The following is a 22,465-nucleotide window of genomic DNA, read 5'->3' on the forward strand; positions in this document are numbered from 1 at the left end:
TCATATATTTTGCTATGAACAAGGCCTATAGGCAGGCTTTTTATTTTTTTAAAGTTAAAACAAAATTTTAAGATTGTGTTGATAACTTGTTATGAATTTTAAACACCCCTTGAGTTTTAAATGTCCCTTGAGAAGCATGGCAACCAGAACCAGAGAGTCTCTCTACTAGTGGTTCCACTAACACACAGGAAGCACTTTCTCCTCTCTCTGTCGGTGTTTACTTAGTGTTCACATATCCTTCAGCTTATGTGTCCCAAGGATGAATTCACTTCCTCAGTAATGGGATGAGGAAAATGGGGAAATAGAGTTGAGATATTAATGAAGCTGGGAGAACTATGAACTATTTTTAATATCAAAGTAGCCAAATTTAGATCATTAAAGTTTTCTATTTTATGTCTGCATAATATTTTTCTAGGTAGCCTTTAGCTGGTTGTTTTAACTTCTCCCATTGTAAAACAGAGCCATAGCCATATCTTACTTGGATATATGTCTGTCTCTGAGCCAGTTTGTTTCTGATGCATGTTTTCCTGGTAGCAAGGTGTCTGTGCTGAAGTCTGAAGGAGAGCAGGTGTACGTTAATACTTATACTGTTGCAAGACTAAACTTACCTCTGGATTTACGTCTTCTAGGGGGTCAAAGGTAAAGCCAGCCTGCCAAACTTCTTGGACCATATCATTGCATCTGTGGTGGAAAATAAGAAAACGTCTGATGCTGCAAAACGAGCTAGTAATTTAGCTGACACACAGAGAGAGGTGAAGGAAATGGTAATGGGATTAAATGTGCTGGATCCACACACTTCCCACTCTTGGCTGTGTGATGGTAGACTTCTTTGCCTTCATGATCCCAGCAACAAAAACAACTGGAAGATCTTCAGGGAATGCTGGAAACAAGGCCAGGTGGGTGATAAGTATCCAGCTCTTGCTGCTTATTAGTGTCCTGAAATTGCAGTCTGTACATTGGTAAAAACAATCTATTCTATTGGCTCCTGAGTGAATATGGTGAGTGAATATTTCAACTGTAGCTTTATAAAGAGGGGACACAACAGCCCTCTTCACTCTGCTATATTTACTTGGGTCCATGTGCTCTTGCATATTGAGCTTTTCTCAGCTTCCCATCATGAATGAGAGTGCTTGCTGTGACAGCCCTTTTAGTTGTAATGTCCTTTGTGCTGAACCTCCTCTGCTCTACTACAGCCCAGTAGTGCATCCACTCTGATTTCCTGAGTGCAGCTTAGCATCTACCCCACACTTGATGCTTTGTAGACTCAGGGAAAGATGCATTTCCTTCCAGCTGCAGCATGTACAAGAGCAAAAATGCTGCAAAAATGCAGTAGTCTACTGAGTTTTGGATGTACTTGATGCAGTGTCTCACCCTGAGCCCTACAGCCAGTGGGAACCCAAGTATCGTTCTGGACTTAGCAACTCATGCATGGAGCATTCTTGTGGATTGTCTGAGGTGCCATCAAGCAGTTAGGCCTTCAGACAACAGACTGGACCTTAGACCTGCTCTCAGCATAGCCACTTTTTCAGATGTCAGTATGTAGTGCTGCTGCTTAGACTTCTCCAGAGAGTCGGTAAGATCAGCCTGGTCAGACAGCCTGAATCTTAAAAAATGGGTGAGTAATTTCTGCTGCAAAGGAAGTGCACCCACAGCTCTAACAGAGGATAATGGCCATTGCTGTTCAAACTGTGTTCTTGGCACTTGGTTCTACAGCTGCCTCTGACACAGTTTCCTTCACTAACTACTCAGAATTGAGGCCATTAGTGTTAGACCGTTAGGTCCATCATCATCTTTTCTGGAAAAGTGCTTGTTGTCAGTTAGTTTATTGTTACAGTGCTAATGCGTTTGGCAGTCATATTCCAAACTTATTTGTGGTTTTTCACAAGATGCTGAGGTGTGGTGGAGGAACAGGCTGCATATACCTCTTTTGGCACTCAGAGTCTACTCCTGACAGAAGTAGAGTACTTTTCATTTAAATGTAGTCTGTCCCATGGAACTGCACATTCTCTGGGTTGCCTGGGCACAAGCACAGCTAGTACATAGCCTTGAGAACTGCAGAGATGGTTGTTGTGCTACCAGCTGCATTCTCTGGCCAACTTCTAATAGTTGGAGGAAGGTACTCTGCAGCACACCCTCACTTGTCTGAGTAGAAACTTCACTGCCAACTTCCCACTAAGTGCAGTTGCCTTCCTGTCCTGACTTTTTTTGGGTGCATAAGAATCTCTTTTTTAAAATTTTTTTTTCTTGTCTTTTTATTTTTCATCCTGTTATATTTATCTGATTTAAGAGTGATTTCAGATCATTCTTTGCAGTGCTGTGGTGTCCATCATATGCTTTTCTTTGCTAAGAGCTTCTTAGTTTCTGGTTAGCATACTTTGATAATTTTCTCAACACTTTCTGTTAGGAAATACTACTGCCTCTCCTAGGAGGATCCTAAACGTCTTGGGAATGCCTACAAAAAATGTGCTTGTCAGTTTCTTTGCCAATGAGACTGGTTAATCACCGTGTACAAGATGTTGCTTTGTGATCATGGGGTTCTTGACTGGTTGTAAGTCTTGAGAGACTGCTTAGGGAGTCCAGAGATGTGATTACGGATCTTGTGTCTGATGTGTAGCTTGCAGTGTGCAGCACCATCCAAGTTGGTGCACACTCTGAGGCTCTGGCTACAACTGTCATGCTCGTGTACTCTTTGTGACCCACTATTTTAGCCTTTGCCCAAAGGTATGGTATTGATGCTTCTAGATCATTTTATCATTCAGAGGACCCCTTGAACAGGAACAGACTGGGCAAGTCCTTTGCTCATTCAGCAATCCTCAACGTGGTGTTGCAGTCATTGGAGTTTCCTGTTGAAATGTGAAAAGGAATCAAACAACCTCCCTTGTTCCTGAATAAGAGAGAGCATGTGACCCAGGCAGGTGTTACTGTCTCAACAAGGTTATTTCAAACAGAATTTCTTCAATCAGAGACTCTCTGAAGGAACTGTTCTCTGTCAATGTTCTTCCTTGGCTTACATCCTCCTGTACATCCCAGCTGCACCTTTAAAAGTGAAGTGAAAGTACATTAATTCTACCACCATTCCCCGAATCCTCTTCCTGTTTTGATAAAGGTTATTTGGAAAAATCTCCCTAGCCACCCTCCCCAGCACAATAAATGCACACTGGACACTAGGTCTGTGCCATATGAAGATGTTGGATATGATGGCATTCCAAATTGTTAAAAGAGAAAATTATTTTCCCTTAATGCTTAGATAATAAATGGCACTCTTTCAGTGTCACTCAAAAAGAGCAACATTTTTTGAGTCCTTCATCTTAGAAGTTGTCAGAAATAAGTTAAACTTTGTCTTATCCCAGAATTCACTGAGACCATAAGAGTAATTCTTGAAGTTGTTTTTAAAGAGCTTTTTGCTCTCCTGAAAACGGTTGTTGCTCATCTAGCTATACTGTTAGATTCTCATCCTATAGCAACCTGGTATTTTCTGAATTTACATATTAGGATTTCTCTTTTTTGAGACACTAAAATTATGGTATGGTACTGGAGCTTTTTTTTTTTTTTTGGCTTTTCTTTGTTTGTTTGGTTGATTTGGTTGTTGTTTTTTTTTTTTTTTTTTTTTTTTTTTTTTTGTTTTTTTTTTTTTGTTTGGTTTTTTTTTTTTTTTGGTTTTTTTTTTTTTTTTTTTTTTGGTTTTTTTTTTTTTTTTTTGTTTTTTTTTTTTTTTTTTTTTTTTTTTTTTTTTTTGTTTTTTTGGTTTGGTTTTTTTGGTTTGGTTTTTTTTTTTTTTTTTTTTTTTTTTTTGTTTTGTTTTTTTTTTTTTTTTTTTTTTTTTTTGTTTTGGTTTTTTTTTTTTTTTTTTTTTTTTGTGTGTGTTTTGTTATTTTTATCTCCCTGTACTTTGAGAGCAGATTTGGCAGGAGATGTCTACCAGGCAAGTCCACTGTCATTTTATCTTGGAGCCCCATTTGTGTTATTCACCAGAGAGAATATTTTTCTTTCTTCCATGGCAAATTTGCTGCTTAATAGCCAGAAGGGTTCTACTAAGTTAAGTAGTTTGGTTTTTTTGGAGTTTCTTTTAATTGCTGTTTACAAGTGAATACAGTAGGGATCAAAATGTCATTATTTTTCTGTACTGAAGACAGCTGTCAGCTTAAAGTCTACCAGGCAATGCTTTCTACACATCCTGTGAAAGGTACTGTGAAAGGTTATTTTACTCATAGGTGATCCCTAGTGTTTGCTGTAGAATATGCTTAAACTTTTTTATTGCCTTAATGTTACCGTTTTTGCTGGGATGAGGGAGTATATTCAGATTTGAGATTGCTGTATTTGCTTTGTTATCCTATGCTTGTCAGGGTGTCACATTCGGGACATAATGGGAAGACTACCAAAGCTTATCTGTCCCTCAAACGTGCCCTCTACTGCTTTTCCATGTTGGCATTCAGAGTACTACTGGGGAGACCGGGACAGTATCAAAAGTGACTGTATAAATGTTAATCAAGGCCATGGAGCCCTCATGGTTTTTTTACTCCTGCCACTGAAGCGTAGGTGAGTGGACAGATCCTACATGTCAACCATAGTTTGCACAGCCAATTTTAACCAAGAGGGTTTTGTGATCATGGGAACCTCTTTGAGGATTGTGTGGAAGAAATAGGATCCATCTAAGCAAAAAAAAAAAGCATCTTTGCCAACAGGCTGGCCAACCTTATGAGGAAAGCTATAATCAGGAACAAGGGAGGGAGAGTATGACCAGTGATCAAGGAAGGAATTGATTGATTTGGCAAGCAAGCAGTGTGAGGTGATGTGAACAGGAGTAATTCCATGCTCAAGAAACCAAGGATGAAAGATGTCCACCTCAAGTATATGCATGTGAGTAAGGATCTGTATACATCACAGTGTTGTGAAGAAAGCTCTAACAGTTTCTGGGAAATCAACATGACTAGATGTCTTTCTGAAGTACCTGTACACTAATGCATGCAGCACATTGAACAAAGAGGAGGAATTAGTGTGCAGTTGCAGCTGTGGTCTCATTGGTGTGACAAAGTGGTGGGATAGCTCATGCAGCTGTAGTATGGGAAGGACAACACAGGAATTACAGGCCAGGAAAGTAAGCAGGCAACATTGCTTTTTTTGTGAAGAAGAACCTAGAATGCTTGAAATTGTGTAGGAACTGATGATGAGCCATCCAAGAATTTAGGGGCCAGGATTATTGAGAAGCGTAATATGGACAACATTATGGCAAGTATCTGCTACAGACCAACTGACCATAAAAATGTGATAAGGCCTCAGAAAACTGGAGGAAGCCCTGTGTTCACATTTCCTGGGCCTCATGGGACCACCTGATACCTGCTGGAAGAACGACACAACAGGTCACAGGCAGAGCTGAAGTTTTCTGAAGTGCATTGATGTCAATGTTCTGAGACAGCTGATCAAGGAAACAGCTAGGGAAGGGCGCTTGTTCTGAATCTTGTGCTTTCACACAAGGAAGAACTGGTGGTTGATGTGGAGATACAGGGCACCTTTGGCTGCAGTGACTATTAGATGGTAGCATTCAGGTCATGATTCTGAGAGGAGGGAGCAAAACAAGAAATCATGATCACAGATCTAGCTTTGGGAGAGCAGGCTTTTGCCTTTTCAGATACTTGCTTGGAAGAATCCCATGGGGATGTGGTCATGCAGAGAAGAGGAGCTCAGGAATACTGGTTGAATGGATGGTTGAATCATGCTTAACCTGCCTTGTAGCCTTCTGTGATGATATGACTCGCTTGGTACATGAAGGGAAAGTAGTGGATGTTTTTTGTCTTAACTTTAATAAAGGCTTTTTACACTGTCATAATGTCATCAGAGTGAAGTGACTTCATAAGTGAGCAGTGTGATGGACTTAAAACTGACTGAAATGTTATGTGTGAGAGCACTGTCACTAGTGGTATATCATAGGGGGTCACTTCTGCAGTGAGTAGTACCCGTTGTGTCATTAGTGACCTAGATGGGAGAGGGTTCATACACCCTTAGCAAGTTTACAGGCAATACAAAACTAGGAGAAATGATTGATACAGCAGATGGGTTCCGCTGCTATTCAGAGGGTCTGAACAGACTGGAGAATTGGACTGAGAAGAATCTGGTGATGGTCAGCAAGGGAAAATGTAATGTCCTGTACATCCTACAGCAGTTGCTGAGAAGCAACCATTTGGAAGGTAGTTTTGCTTAGAAGGATCTTGGGGTCAGAGTGGGCAAGGGAGTGACCATGAGCTAAGAATGTGTTCTCATGATAAAGAGTTGTCATCAAGTAAAAGGAAGTGATGGTTCCCCTTACTGTGTTCAGTTCTGGGCTCCCCAGTTCAAAGAAGTTGTGGACTTACTAGAGGAAGCCCAGCGAAGGGTCAAAAAGATGATGAAGGGACTAGAGCATCACTTAGCTGAAGAGAGGCTGAGCAAGCTGGGACTGTTCAGCCTAGAGAAAAGAAGGCTCAGGATAGTGTGGGGAGGAAATCTTAAGAAGAGGGAGCCAGGCTCTTCTTGTCAGTGCCCACTGAAAGGAGAAGTGGGAGTGGGTGCAGAAAGTTCAGCCTCAACCAACACAAGAAAATACTCTTTTGGTGTGAGGGTAGTAATTTCCAATCTCATTATTTCTGTGGGATTTTTTGCTTTTTTTCATTCCCCTGAAATTCACAGGAGTAAAGTAAACAACCCCTTTTTGTTTTCTTAGATCTCACTCTTCTGGAGTTGAGGTTTCATTGCTGCCTTCTAGAACCTAATGGCTGTGTTGTATTGTATTGTATTTGAAAATCAAGGCCATTTCTCTTATCCCAAGACTTGGGATTTTTACACTCATTTCTGGGTCAATAGTTGTCCTCACTTCAGGACTAAAATCAAAACTAGGCCTTTTGTCCAGTTTGTATTGGACAATACAAAAGAAGCAGCAGTTAGTTACTGGAGTGTGTTTAAGCAGCATAACTTTGAAATTGCTTGTAAATAGCTCTGTAGGTATCTTTGCCTAGCACACTGATTTTACATCTAGGGATGTGTGCTTCTCAGGGTTATGCTGAGCTCTTCATTTGAATAAACCAAGACCCACCATCAGATCATTGTTAATGTATAGGGCACAGCGTGGAATTAATTCAAACTTGCGTGGCCATGGGAACTGCCATTTGAACATAGGTAGCAGTTACAAAAGCTAAAGCTTTTCAGGTGGGAATAGTCCATGTGCAAGTTCACTTCATACCCTCTTCGTTTTCTCTCAAGTTTGGTAACTCACCTTTGAGATGGCAGGGTGAGAGGAACTGAAAAGGTTTTGGCAGTGTTGGGAGGATTGTCTGGTGTACCTTTCCCAATTGTTGTCAGTTTAGCAAATGCTCTGAGATTAATTAAATTAATTAATTAAAGCATTTTAAAGGCTTTTCTGGAGAGAGGCCACTGAAATTTCTGTTTGGAATATATGTACATCATAAGCCTAAGCATCTTAAAACCCTTTTTGCAAGTGAACAGCCTTTTTACCACTATTTGGTTTTGTCCTACAGAGTTAATGTTGATCTGTGATTATACATAAATAACAAGTGAAAAGTTAAACAATTCATATAAGGCTTTAGTACAAATGCTTTTTCTAGTGGTAGTTGCATGTGTGCTTAAGAAAAAGGACAGGTGGTGGGATTCTTCACCTACTCTATTGCCACAGGTGGACTGACCCTGTCTGGCTGCCAGACCCCTCTACCCAGCTGCTTTCTCACTCCCCCTTCTCAACAGAACGGGAAGAAAATCGAGTGAAGAAGTTTCTGGGTCAAGATAAAGTCAGGGAGATCCCTTAGGGATTGCTGTCATGGGTGAAACGGGTTTAATTTGTGATAAAGGAGTTGAATTTATTGCCAATTAAAAATAGAGTAGGCTGGGAGAGAAGAAAGACAAATCAGTAAACACCTTACCTCTCCCCACCCACTTCAGCTTTTTTCTAAAGGCTCAACTTTACTGTCTCATCTCTGGCTATTCTACCTCCTTCCTGCCACAACTCCTGGAGTGACACGGGAGTGATGGGGGTCAGTTCACAACAGTGTCTACTGCCCTTTCCTTCTCACGCTTTCCTGCTGCTTCCTCTGTGTGGAGTTCCTCTCACAGGATACTGTCCTTCATGAATGGCTCCAACATGAGTTGTCTCCATGGGCTGCTGCAGTGTGGGTCCCCAGTGGGCAGTTTTTGCCAGAAAGTTTGCTTATGAGTGGGATTCTCCCTACAGCTTCTGCCAGAGCCTGCTCCAGCATGGGCTCTCCATGGACTTCCTCCAGCAAATATCCCTCTGCTGCAGTGGATCCTCTGTGGACTGCATGTGGATCTCTGCTTCACTGTAGTCCTCCACAGGTTGCAGGGGACAGCCTGCCTCACCATGCTCTTCAGTGGGCTGCAAGCACCTCCTCCATCACTGACCTTGGTTTATGCAGAGCTGTTTCTCTCTCTCCCTTCCTCCTGCTTGCTGTCCGTGTGTTGTGTCCCCCCCGCCTCCCTCTTTCCCTCTCTCTCTCACACACACACGTGCATGCGTGTGTCAGCTGTGGAGAGCTTTTTACCCTTTCTCATTATTACAGAGAATGCTACCAGCATCAATTATGGGCTCAGCTTGGGCCAGTGATGGGTCTGTTGAGCCTGGTGGACCCCTCTGTGTCCACCATGGGGCAGCTCCCAGCCTCCTCTTACAGAGCTTACACCTGCTGCCAACACCTTGCCATGGAGACCTAATGCACTTGCCTTGGCAAGTCTAGTCCAATGCCACTTCTAAGGCAATTGCACGTGGCATGGAACTAAAGTTTGCTTTGACGCTGGTTATTTGCTTGATGCACAAAAGCCAGACATGATGAAAATAGATTTGTGGTGTCTTTTGTATGGTGGTAGCCAGGAGTCTCGGCTCTCTTAAGAAAGTTTGGCTGCATATGTGAGATAATTGGTTATGGTGGAGTAAGCATTCATCTTTGTATTCTCAGCCCGTGCTGGTATCTGGTGTCCATAAGAAGTTGAAGTCAGAGCTTTGGAAACCAGAAGCTTTCAGCCTGGAATTTGGAGATCAAGATGTAGATTTGGTGAACTGCAGGAACTGTGCCATAATTTCAGACGTGAAAGTGCGTGACTTCTGGGATGGCTTTGAGATAATATCTAGTAAGTAATATTTATGGCTGACTAGTTTAACTGAGCAGTCTGTCTTGCTATCTTAAATTCTTCATTTTACACCTATTTTCCTAAAAAATAAATTAAGAAAAAGTCCAAATACCTATCAGTCATATCCAAAGAAGCCATTGCTCCTTACATGTAGCATACCCTGGAAAATGCTTTATTGGTGAAGATTAGGGCAGGACTGTCCAAGAGAACTGTCTGTACTGCAGTGTGTTGGTATGTGTAACTTTCATGTGTCAAAAAATGCTCCATTTCATGGGAAACTGCTTGGGGTTTTTGTTTATTTTTTTAAAACTTTTCCTAGTGAAATTAATCCTGTTACCCTTTTTAAGAAAGTATGTAATGTGTCTACCTTCGCTCTCCTTTCAACCTCAATTTTTATTGTAAAACTAAAGGGAACCTGCTGAGCTAAAACAGACGGAGACTTTTGATACAAAAATTTGGATTTGGTGGAATACATCAGTCAAGTAAATTTGACATGCGTATGCAAATTTATATCTATTATGAATAGCAATGCTATATGTGTGCCTCACATGATAACACATTATTTAATGCTCGAGTTCTTCTTTGAGAAAACCTTCTGTCAAGTGTGGATGGGGAAACTAACCAGCTAAAATTTCTGAGGACATAATGGGTCAGGTTAAAGAGCTTCTGAAAAGCTGAGTGCTCCATTTGAGATTGTATAGACCTAAATCTGAGTGGTCTTATAGTTACAGGTGTTAAAGCTGTAAAAGTTCATTGCAACATTGCTGGTTTCAGAGTTGTGTGTAAATTTTTTTCTGTATTTATTGCTGAAATGGTGAACTGTTGGATGACTTAATGGAATGTTCATTCAATAGTCAACGAAATTATAGATTTGCAGACCAAGAATATTCCCTTCCTAGTAATTTTCCAATCAATAAACTCTCTGCTTTTGACTTGTTTTTTTATATGGTTAGTACAGAGTACTGTATTTTGTACTGTTAAATTTCATACTGGTTTTGTTATTAATCAGAAATAAATGGCCTTGTAGGATATAATGCTGTGGTCTTTGTGTATTGACAGTAACTGGGAAAGTTCACAAACTCTTCACTTTTGTGCTGGGGTCATTAATGAAAATAGTGAATTTGTATGGGTCAAGTTATCTTTGAGAAATGTTACTTGTAGTTTGTCTCCAGACAGATATGCTTCTTTCAGCTTTGGCTTTTCTTTTAGACAAAGCCTTTACCACACTATACATGAGAAATACTAGTGACCTAGGCTGGAAAACCTTGTCATTCGTGATAGTTTCTTTTAAATACATTTTATTTAGAGTTTCTTCAGCTATGTTCAATCCCTAGTATAGAGGAATATTATTTGCTGCTAGTCCAGATATTTCACGTTCTAATTCTTACGAAAACTATTGGTAAATTACCTAATGTCTCTGACTTCTCTGCATTATGTGAATTCTAAATTTTTGAAATACGTGGCTGGCTCCCACCCTCACATTAAGTTATCAAAGAGATGTAGAACAGCCACTGACTTTGGAGGTATTATTGAGATTATTCTATATGATACTTTAATTAATTTCAGTCTTTTGCTGTTTTTTTAAATATTTTTGGTCTCCAAGTGGGCTTTTGAAAAGTCTGACTTTTTGTTTTGATCGTTCTTACACCTGCTTTTCTTTGCTGATGAGATATTTTCTGGGGTTCGTCCAGTTTCATGTAATTTGTCGGATCTGTATCTTATCATTCAGGTAGTTCTTCACTCTGTCCTTTCTGAATAGCCTCCCTACAAGCTGCTTCTTGTTTAGAACAAAGATCCTTGATGAATTCAAAATCTTGAATATGGGAAGTTGTGAAACATCTTTACATTCAAGTCCTTGAGCTTTTCAGTTCACTTGCCTCTCTAAAATCTGTAGCGTATCAAAGTTTATCTTTAAATCAGTCACTTCAGTTTACATATCTATTGTTCTTAATTCCCTTTAATTTCAATAAAATATTTTTTTATATTGGAAACTCAGGCTGTCTTCTGTAGCCTGTTGATATGTAACACAGCTGTGATTCACAGGTCTCCAAGTCCTAATTTCTTAGATATGCTTTCTCTTCCAATGCTGTCAGGAGCTCTGCTAGATTAGTTTGGCTGACAGTTCTCAGTAAGGTAGGAAGCAGTGAAGGGCGTTACTCTCTGGGGAAATGGGGATGCTAAAGTCTTAAGACTGCTGTACACTTAGTTTTTTAATTGGTGGCTTCATGTAGAGTTGTGAAAAATCTGGTAGAAGAATGAACTATGGTTTTCTCTAAATGTTACAGTGAGTTCTCAGCTACTTGTGTACTACTTCCAGATAGACTCTCTTAGCCCTAAGATCTGAGGTAGAAGAGCAGTTTATATGGTCAGTGCAGTCATAGCATACATCCACTGTTGCATATGTAATGCCATCTTTCTCTGCTGCTCGCTTTCTGTTTCCAGTGAGGACTCGTGTAAAACTCTTAAAGTGAAGAACAAATGTTTGGTTTTGGCACTCTGCTAATTTGAGTTCCTTCAGCAAAGAAGAATTAAGAAAATGTAAAGGCCATCTTCCTTTGTGACCACCTGCCCTTTAGCTTTTTTGAATGTAGTGTACTATACTGAACACGAACCAGTAACTTTAATTTTATAGAAGTACCGTTTCTCTTGAAATTAATGATAAAACTCCCTTAGACTTTGGTAAAAGGAGTAAGGAAGAATGTTTTGGAAAGGCTTTTGAAGCTGAATAAAAACTATTCTAAAACTTAGCAGCTGTATATCTCTGTATGTATACTTATATAGTTGTTAAACTGTTGTTGGTCATACTATGATATTGCTTGGAAGCCCAAAACAAAACCAGGATCCATTTTGCTGTGCATTGTAAGATGTACAAAACCCCTTACAGCTTTAAGGTAGTGGGCTGTGGTAAAATCTGCTACGTGAAGAAATCTGAATTTGTTTCTTGCAGAACGACTCAGGTCAGATGATGGTCAGCCAATGGTATTAAAGTTAAAGGATTGGCCTCCAGGGGAGGACTTCAGAGATATGATGCCTACAAGGTAAGTAACCTTTAGTATCAGTGCTGACAGGACTGCTGTAGGCGCTGCAGGAGGATAACCTGCCTTTATCTGTCTTTGTTCTCTAGGTTTGAGGACTTGATGGAAAATCTTCCTCTTCCTGAATATACCAAGAGAGATGGCAGACTGAATTTGGCTTCTAGGCTGCCAAGCTACTTTGTCCGTCCTGACTTGGGTCCCAAAATGTACAATGCATATGGTATGTGAGTATAGGTCTACTGGTTTTTGAGACTCTTTATTACACTTAGGGCAAAGACAAGGCTGTGGCAAAACTCAGTGCTTATCCTAGAGCCTGCCGTTACTTTTTTTTTTCCATTTAGTCCTGTGAATCTATTCTTACATTAGCCCTCTCTCTGTCAGATGTGCCCTTTCTGCCTTGTACATCCAAGAGATGTGCATACAGTAAGTTAAGTTGGCAAACAATTATTAATGCATATAACAGGCATAATATCAATACAGGGTTCAAGGAAACGTTAGTATGTTTTTGAGAACAACTGAAGTATTTAAGAGGAAAATTACCTACTTTCTGGGCACTTTGACCTGTTTCTGGTCTGTTATGATAGGTACTGTTCAGTGAGTTGAATTCCCAACTTCAGAAGCTTGTATTTTAAACAGAAAATAGATAAATACAATGGTGATCCTAAAAACTCTTGTGGGCACACACTTCTGTTACTGTTTGCTGATACAAAGATTTTTTTAATATTCTGGTTCCCTGCCATGTTACTTGCTAGAGATGGTTAAGCAGAGGTAGAAAGAGAGGGTGCTGTTGAAAGGCCAGAGGGGAAAAAAGGGAACATGTTAATAAGAAGGTCAAAGAATTAAGAAGCAAACATTTGAAATCTTTCTCCATTACTTACAGTCACTTGCGAGATGTAAGTTCCTTCAACATGCAAAGGTACAAGCACTTGTGTCTGCAGGTGTTTCTCCTTACTGAATTGTAATCTGAATTGTTAATGATGAGTTGATCACTTACTGCTGTGAATTCAGCTGGTCATGGATATTATAGCTAGTATGAGAAAATAAAAAACAGCTGGAGACTTCTACTTCTAACAGACCATTGACTTGCTGCACACAGTAGGATGCTAATGCCACTTAAAGCAGTTCTCTCATGCATCCAAGCAAAGGGAGACTTGTTTTGTGCTTTTGATAGCTAAGTTCTCTAGTACAGGCTGTATAAAAGACTCTCAGAGAGACAAAATTGTAAAGTACAAGTTCTGCCTTTGGTGTTAAAATGCTTGTTTTCTCATGACTTGGGTAAACTAGGTTTGCTGCTTCTGTTTCCTGTAAAATTAAAATACTGGTTATCAGTAAACTTTCTTATGCTACACATTACATGAATATACCTGTTTCAGTTGCTGTTTGACTTTGTTTTCTGCTCTCATTGCTGTACAAAGTTAGCTTTCCAGACAGATTTTTCAGTTAGGTTATTTCTATAAGAGATTAGTCACAGAATTTGATTTTATTTTGCACTCTGTTATAGGCCTAATTACTGCAGAAGACAGACGAGTTGGTACCACAAACCTGCACTTGGATGTGTCTGATGCTGTTAATGTCATGGTGTATGTTGGGATTCCCATTGGGGAAGGGAGCCATGATGATGGTAATGCTTAAGGAAAGCTGTTTTCTGTACACTGAAAATAATAGTGTGTGTAAGAAGAGTATCTTTTATTGTTTAAGCTTGTAATTTCTATGATATATAATTCAAATATACAAGGCAGTTTGCTACATTTGCAGCACGTAATTAAAAGTGCAGTAATGCTTCATTAGTTTCCAACTGTGGGAGCAGCAGAGTTTTGCTAGAAATTAGGTACATTCCTGAAGAAAAGAGGAGAAAAGAGTAACTTATTCCCCTTTCTTCTCCTTGTATTTGAATAATTGTAGCTCAGTTTAAATTCAAGACTGAGCTTTGTGATTAGCTGTCAATTGACACATTCCCTGAATTCTGTTAAAATGAAGCTTGATGGGCTTAGAAAGGGCACTATATGATGCAACAGTTGCAGCGTGACTGAAATTAGTAGCTCAAAATGTTCCTTCCTCTTCTCTATGTCATAAAATGAGCAGCTTTTACATGGATTTCCCTTTCAGAGGTTCTGAAAACAATTGATGAGGGAGATGCTGATGATGTAACAAAGCAGCGAATCCATGAAGGAAGAGAGAAACCTGGAGCATTGTGGCACATCTATGCTGCCAAGGATGCTGAAAAGATACGGGAACTTCTCCGGAAGGTATGCTGGTTGCAAAGAAAGCTTGAGCTTACAAGGTTCCTTGACTAGCTTGCTTATAGCAGCTGAATGATTCAAATTGCTGTCAACATCAAGTGCATAGGTATTGCACTTCTGTCTTTGAGGGCACTGATAGTTGCTATGTTCACAGGTTTTCAGCCTGGTCTGGAATCTTCATGCTAATGTATGTTGCTGTTTAGGACCTGAATACCCTTCATGAAAATAATGTTCCACCTTGAAATAATTCGTTAAGTTTAAGTTTTTAGGTACAGACAATTTTGTGAGCCAGCAATATCAAGGTGCTGTGTCACGGTTTCCTTCCACCCCATATCTTGGCCTTAGGTTGGAGAAGAACAAGGGCAAGAAAATCCTCCAGATCACGACCCCATTCATGACCAAAGTTGGTACTTGGACCAGACCTTACGTAAGAGACTATACGATGAGTATGGTGTGCAAGGCTGGGCAATAGTGCAGTTCCTTGGCGATGCCGTGTTCATTCCTGCAGGTGCTCCCCATCAGGTAACTATACCAACTCTAGGCCATATTGACAGATAGAACTGAATTGGAGGCACAACAGCTGCAGCTTTAAAATAACTGGTAATTGATATTGCACACTTAAGGTTTCTTTTTCTACATATGCAGTTCTTACATTACTAGAAGTTATGTAAATAATCTGAATGATGTGTACTTAACTGTGATGAAATTACAGTGGAAAAAAAAGCTGGGGTGAATGGAGGGAAAGCATTTCTGTGTAGTGAAACTTCAGCCAAGGAAACCAAATTCAAAGGTTAAGAGAACTTGATTTAGGGAATGCTAAGGTATATGGGAGAACAGGAGATCTGTTAGATGTCATGTATTTTGTTCTCATTTTACTATTAGATACAATTCTGTCAGTTTCTAGTTTTGATGAGTAAATGTAGCAGAGCCTAAATATGTGGGGGTGTATTGGGGGTTTTTGGGGGTTTGGTTTTTGTTGTTGTTGATGTTTCTTTTGGGTTTTGGGGTTTTATTTTTGTTTTGTATGGTTCATTGTCTTTATATATCGTTCATTTGATACGGGTTTTTAGGTCCATAATTTGTACAGCTGCATTAAAGTGGCAGAAGATTTTGTATCTCCTGAACATGTGAAGCACTGCTTCCGTCTGACCCAGGAGTTCAGGCATCTGTCTAATACTCATACAAACCATGAAGATAAACTGCAGGTAACCATTTTATGTCAGTAAACACTAAATACATCCTGTGTTTTGCCAGCTTACTTCAGTACTAGAAATTTATGTCTAAGTAAAGTGTCATGACTTCTCACAAATCTGGAGGTTCTCATTTGATAGGTACGTTACTTGAAAACTAAGTACTTCTATCTACAGTATTATGTAAACAAAAATTAGTAATAGACTTCTGCATTTCCAGAGAACTTTCCCCCATTAGACTAATGCATGCATTGGTATTAATAAGTTTTTGAATGGCTGAATCCTAATGACAGCAGAGCAGACCAGAAGAAAGAAAAATCTTAGAAAGGAAAGAGCAGTGCTTTGTTTTGAAGAGATGTTTATTTGGCCAAGTACACTTATGTTTGTTTCTTTATTGCCTAAAGGAAAACTCCTCTGAAAGCTAATGGCTTATTTAAGTCAGGGATATGGTTTAGTGATGGACTTGGCAGTGTTAGGTGTGTGGTTGGATTCGATGATCTTAAAGGTCTTATCCGATAGTCCTAAAATTAAATGTGTTTTGGTTTGAGGAACCGTGATTGCTTCAACTAATGATTATGCACAGAACATTATAGGTACACAAGGACACTGGCTATATGACAGCAAGTTCTACAGAGAGAAGACCATAGGAGATCTTGTTGGATTTTGTCTAACGCTTCTGAAGCAACTTTAGTAACTGCTCAGTTTGCAGATTTTGTTGCTAGAATTTTTTGTGTATCAGTAATTACATGTATGTGAAAGAAAGGAGGGTGGAGATCTGCAGAATGGCTGTCCTCATCAAAGTACACAGTATATGGTCACTCTCCAGAATGTCACCCAAGGATGTCAGAATCTACAATGTTAATTCTCTCATACCAGTTCAGTGAAAGTTTGCTATAAATTTCTATGTGAATTTTCATGGGATTATGAAGGAAAGCAGAAGTAGGATCAACTCTCATTCTGGCATCTAACACTGTACCTCTCCAGCTGTGATGATACAAATGTGGAAATGTTTCTGTAAATTAAGAGGTTGCAAATGAACAATGCTATTATTAAAAAAACAGAACCAAGAAACAAAAACCCACAAAGTGCAACTCAGTAATCCTGTGAGAAGGAATACTGGTTGTACTTGTCTCAGTCTTTTTTAAAAAAAAACTTTGTCATTTTTAATGTATTTTTTATATAAACCTCTGTATTTTCATAGAGAGACAATAACAGCTGCATAAATTATACCAAAAATGAGGTGATAAGATGATGGTGCTTGGCAGTTAGTTGAGCAAGTGCAATTGAGCCACTCACTTAGGAGGTCAAACTGTTCTGTTCAGCACCTGGAAACAGAATTCAAATAAACTTAGATCAGATAAAATCAGAAACTAGACAGAACTTTGATTCTTAAATAGGTAACTGTGAAAAAGATAGCAGTGAATACTAGTGGATTTCTCATTCACTAGTGCTTGTCTTTCTGCAAGATTCACAAATTTGAAGCATTTCTAGCCTCCATGCAAAGACAGCAGGATGATTTGTTGCATCATCGTAATTTTCATAGGATTAAACCATATTATTTTCTTGCATCGTTTAGATTTGATTCATGTGAGTCTCTAAGTGACTTGGATCACAAGGACTTATTAAAATAAACTCATATATATATATATATATATAACTTTAACTTTGTAGTGCACTTCCTCCTAGCTCTCACAAGAGAAGGAATTATCTTAAAACAACACAAGTAAATATATGTTGTTGGGTGACCAGAAAATTAGTTCATAAATCAGTGCAGGTGTCTGAGATACTTGTCATCTGTGACAGTTAAAATTTGTGCTGTTGGTATCCTGAAGGAAAAAGGGTTTATATTTTATGTATACTTGCCAACTATTACAAACTCAGCTGTCAAAGTTGATTGCATAGCTATGTAAGACTCTCCTTGTTAGTCTGTAGAAGTTGATTTTTTTTTTTCCTGTTGCAGGTGAAGAACATTATCTACCATGCAGTGAAAGATGCTGTTGGCACACTGAAAGCTCATGAATCTAAACTAGCTAGATCGTAGGAATTGCTAATTCCAAATGCCCTGTCAAGTAGGCCTTTTGCTCACGGTATATACAGGGACTGCACACGACTGCCTCTGCAGGAGCAAAAGCTTCTCACTGGGAGCTGGTGTGGTCAGTATTACACTCTTCAGCCACTGTTTTCTACGCTGCCTCAACACCGAAGGTCTAACGGAAGGTTGCACTCTTAAATGCAGAACTCCAGATTCTAAAAGGTGCCATATCCCTTTCCTGTGGCCTTTTACAAATTGAAAGAACATGGAAACCACTTGGTGTTCCTGCATATTACGATCAAAAATGGTATAAAGAGTGTGGATGGTTTTTTCCCTCATGCCTACTTAGTCTCTACAAAGTTAGACAGAACATGCTGGACGTGGATTGTCCTACTGCAGACTTGGTTGATAACTGCTGAAAGAATGTGACCAACAGTAGCCCAACTGCAGAAATTCAAACAAACTCCCCGTGTGAGATACTGGCCAAGGAAAAGGATAAAGCTATTCTCTGCACTCCCCTTCTTCTAGCCGTTTCTCTATACACTGTAGAGTTGCAGAACTAAAGGGAGAACCCACTTTTTTTTTTTTTTCCCCAGGGAGACTCCAGAAATAAGAGAATTGTGTATTTAGTGAAAAAATAGGTTTGTAGTGAAACAGTTAATATTTCATGAAAGTAGATATTTTTAGTATTTTTGAAGTACCACAATTGTTCCTGGATTTTCAAGGAAAGGTGTATTACATTTAGTCTTCCTTTCAATAAAATCAAGAAGTGATTTTTAGAAAGCAGTCCAAAATAGCACAAAAACAGCCAAAGGAGAATTGAACAGAAATTGACATCCCACCTCCCTTGCCCATATTACCTCACCTATCTTCTCCCCTCTCTCTATGCCACCCTGCTTCCTCAGAATGAAAAGTAAAAAGGAGTATAAACTCTGTTCTCACAAGGAGATGTTGTACATCTCTCCCTGCACTGGTGACTGCAGGCAATATTCACCCAATACCAGTGCTACCTGAAAACATCTATAAAACATATATCCTTTCCAAAGTGAAGGAAATGTTAACTTTTGGTGTCAACTTTGTCCAGAACTATTTTAAGTAAAATGTTCCTGCTTGATAGAACTGTATTCAGAATTTACTAATGTCAGCATTGATGCAATGGATTTCATTGTCCGGGTACATGGGGAAATGTATTGACCTTATCTCCAGCTGTACTGTAGTGCCACTTGCAGGCCTGTTAATATGTTCACGGTTATTTCATTTTTTAAAAAATAAAAGTCATTTACTGTAACAGCCTGGGCAGTTTTCTTCATACCTGTACACTGATCTTCCTGCCTTGAGGCTGTCTCAGCTTCTGCCCCTGGTAGTGTAGGCTGCCTGCTAATTTTGACCTGCTGTGTTTGACCAGAAGGCTCATGTGGTTTAGCCTGGCATCCCAAGTATGTGCTGGGAGCACACCAAGCTGCCTGCTAATTCTTAATTCTTCAAGGTAGTTTGGGTAGAGGATTTGTCTTGTCATAAAAAACATCTCTTTTACTATGCTTCCCGTCTCTACCTTCCTAGCAGGTCCAGAGATGCCCTCTCCACTGGAGATATGGATGGGGTAAAAGTTTTGTGGTTTTGGACCTTGGAGGTTGTGATGGCAGCAGCAGTTCTGTTCACTGACATGTGGCGTTCTAGCAGCTTCTCAGTTTGGTTATTAGATGCAAAGTCCAGTCACAGGCTTTTGCTGCCTCATACTCTTTCAGCTGTCCTGTGAATATGGGCTAATTTACCTGCTAGAGATAAAAAGGGTTATTCCAGACCATTGAGCTTCACTGTATTCTGTTATGTACAATTTCTTGTGCACATCTGTTGTACTCTGTGCATAGAGATTATTATAGCTATTTCCCTCATTTGTATGTGTATGTGAGTATCAGCATTAGAATTGGATAAAGATCAAAAAGGCAGAGACTTGGCTATATCTAATACAGTAGCATGAGTAATTTTGAATGCAGTGATCTACAATGAGAATTTTGCATCTCATTCTAAACCTTTGTTTAGTTTGAGTCTATCGAGTACTGCTTCTGTCTCTTGAATTTCCTTTTTTACTAATCATGGAGTACAATCAACCTGAAGCAATAGTCAGCCAAAATCAGAGGGATTACTAAAATTAAGAAATAACATAGAATCGTAAAATGGGCTATGTTGGAAGAGATCTTAAAGATCAGCAGATTGTTCTGACATATGTCACACAGAGCTTATACCACAAGTAGCCAGCTAAAGTGGTTGTAAAATTGACTTAAGATATAAAATCACTAGTTTTTATCACAGTATTTTCTAGGTCAAGATTTTAAGGGGCAGCTGATGTGTTACATAGAATGTAAGCAGATTAAAGCAGACATCATAAATCATAGGGGTTTTAGCAGACGGAGAATAAAAACTTGAGTTACATGACTTAATATAGTTTGCTGCAGTCATCACACTTGTTCTCCCTAATGCTCTCTTGCTATTACTAAATGGAGGTGCATGAGACAGTGGGCAGCACCAATTTTTGAATATGGGCTTTAAACACTAATGTGTCTTTTAGCCAATGTCCTCTGTAACTACAGATGAGATGAAGCAAGCCTGTTTGTGGTTAGTATGTTCCAGTGCATCTCAGAATCTAAAATCAGCCCACAGCTTCTTTCCTCTCAGTTGGCAGTGTCTTAAAGATTCCTGTTCTCAACTTTTGAAAAAGAGCTGCATGTTCCCACCAGGCATTTGAAAAACAACCAGGCAGAAATCATCTTACTTTTCTCTTATCTCCCTCATTCCCCTGCCTTGCAGTGGAGCTTTTTATTTATCTCTGCCTTTATATAGTCTAATAGGAAAATGGTAATATAAGTTTCAAGAGCTAGATACAATAAAATACAGCTGTTTCCTCTAGGAAGATATCTTCTAAGAGAACAGCTTTCAGTCACAAAGCAAAACTGTTGAAGAAGTGTTCTCAGAACAATTTCCAGCTCTTACAGTGTAATTTTTGGCTGTCAGCTTGCATTTTTTCTGCTCTCCTTACTTCTTTCAACTTTTGGTACTCTTCCACTACAATCTGCACTTTTGTGCTTCAGAGAGGATTCCCATTGTGCTCTTCCATTTCACCTGTATTTCTAAGACCCATATTTAGTCTGCTAAACTTTTCCAGAGGGAATCCTATATTCTTGAGCCCTGCATTGCTCTTTCTTCTTCGTCATAGCAGCTTTTGCCTAAACCTCAGCTTCAGCAGGATCTCTGAATCTGACCTGGCATTTTTCTTAATGTAGCTTTGCTTAAGCTGCTCTATTCTAGGAACAGCTAATTTGATTTCCATGCTTTATTGTTTAGCTATAGCAGATTGATAGGTATTTGGTGACCTATTTGGACTATTTGTAGAACACAAGTTTATCATGAGTTGTTTCAGCAGTAGCTTATCTGCAAAAAAACCCATATAGCCTTAATTTGAAAACAAGTGATGAATTGCTTTCCTGGTCTTAATTACACAGCATTATACAATATTAGTAATAACTTAATAAAAAGAATATTGCTAATAAATATTTTTATTTTCACTTAACCTGCAGCTGAATTTTGTTGCAAAAATAGCCCATAAACTACCAGTAGTTTCTTCTTGTGGAAAGGTAAGTTAATTAATTAATCTTTCATTTTTTTTTTATTATATGGAAAAAATTGAACATTTATTGCTAAATGTAAATTGCTAGCTTAAAATACGTTTTCTGAAGTTGTTCTAAAGTTTAACATGATACTTAGCAGTGAGCTGGCACTACATTTACAACACCACCTTCTCTACTAATGTTGAGATTCTGTTGTTGTTACCACCATTTGTGTCTAATGCACTGTAAATTTTCATACTGCCCCTTGGCACATTAAATAGCTTAAAACACTAAGGCACATTTTATTTAGGTGTAACTTACCCATGCTGCAGTTATTTAGCACTCTCACACAGTCATATGTGTTACTCACCAGATCTCTGCATTTTCCCTCTTCTGTTTGCATCTTCCACTCACCCAAGCATGAACAAATTACTCAAGTAACAGACCTGTTGCTGTGTGGGTCACCGATAGGAAACTGATGTAGTTAGAAATGTAGTAATTTTGTTGAAGGTTTTGCGTGTTATTTGGACTTGTGAAAGCAGATTCCTTTTATCCTGTTAGCAGGTCAGTTTTGCCATCAGTGGTGTTAATTGTGCAGTCCTTTACTGCAATCATTTTGTGGCCATTCATATTCAAAAGCAGACTATGACAAAATGTTCTTTGTCACTGTCTGTAGGGACATTTTTGTTTTCATCTCTTGCATGTAATGGAAAGTTGTCAATGTTTTGTATTTGTCATCATTGCTCATTATACTGAATTTCATGCATTCATGAGAAAATTCTTCCCAAAGAGCTCTTTGTTTTTGTTATGATTCTTTCCTTGGTCTCATTCCTTTTCATAAAGGCTGTTCAGCAAACATCGGCAACTAATGAGACTTTGCCGTAGTGCCTTCCTTTGGGTTTTGTTTTGTTTGTTTGTTTGGGTTTTTTGGGGGCATTTTTTGGGGTTTTTTTTTTGGATTTGGTTTTTTTGGTTTTTAGTGCTGGGGTTTTTTGGTGGGGTTTTTTTGTTTGTTTGTTGGTTTTTTTGTTTGTTTTTTTTTTGTCAGCTGAAGAACCATGGTAGATTTCTAGTTTGTTTTTTTGGTTTTTTTTTTTTTTTCATTAAAAACCAACTTGTGTAATGGTTATGTCAGTGTGATTCAGAGATCTCTGTACAGGGCCTACTCAATCCATGACTGAAATATACATACAGGCTCCCAGGGACCCAGCAATAAGCTCTGGCTTTGACTGAGGAGGAAGAT

General features: G+C 39.0%; 1 protein-coding gene across 2 annotated transcripts in view; it reads left to right on the plus strand.

The window, feature by feature from the left end:
- The window catches only part of KDM3B (lysine demethylase 3B), a 47,850-nt gene extending 28,942 nt beyond the window's left edge, over nt 1–18,908 (plus strand). For both annotated transcript variants that reach the window (XM_041489867.1, XM_041489868.1), the window contains 9 exons: nt 630–896; nt 8,952–9,123; nt 12,071–12,161; nt 12,248–12,378; nt 13,660–13,779; nt 14,265–14,404; nt 14,744–14,920; nt 15,469–15,603; nt 17,549–18,908. In XM_041489867.1, coding sequence (XP_041345801.1) covers nt 630–896; nt 8,952–9,123; nt 12,071–12,161; nt 12,248–12,378; nt 13,660–13,779; nt 14,265–14,404; nt 14,744–14,920; nt 15,469–15,603; nt 17,549–17,629 — 1,314 coding nt within the window. In that variant the 3' untranslated portion in view covers nt 17,630–18,908. The remainder of the gene's footprint in view (nt 1–629; nt 897–8,951; nt 9,124–12,070; nt 12,162–12,247; nt 12,379–13,659; nt 13,780–14,264; nt 14,405–14,743; nt 14,921–15,468; nt 15,604–17,548) is intronic.
- Nucleotides 18,909–22,465: the final 3,557 nt, after the last annotated feature.

This window comes from Pyrgilauda ruficollis, unplaced genomic scaffold (assembly GCF_017590135.1).
Source record: "Pyrgilauda ruficollis isolate IOZ18807 unplaced genomic scaffold, ASM1759013v1 scaffold97, whole genome shotgun sequence".
Lineage (NCBI taxonomy): Eukaryota > Metazoa > Chordata > Aves > Passeriformes > Passeridae > Pyrgilauda > Pyrgilauda ruficollis.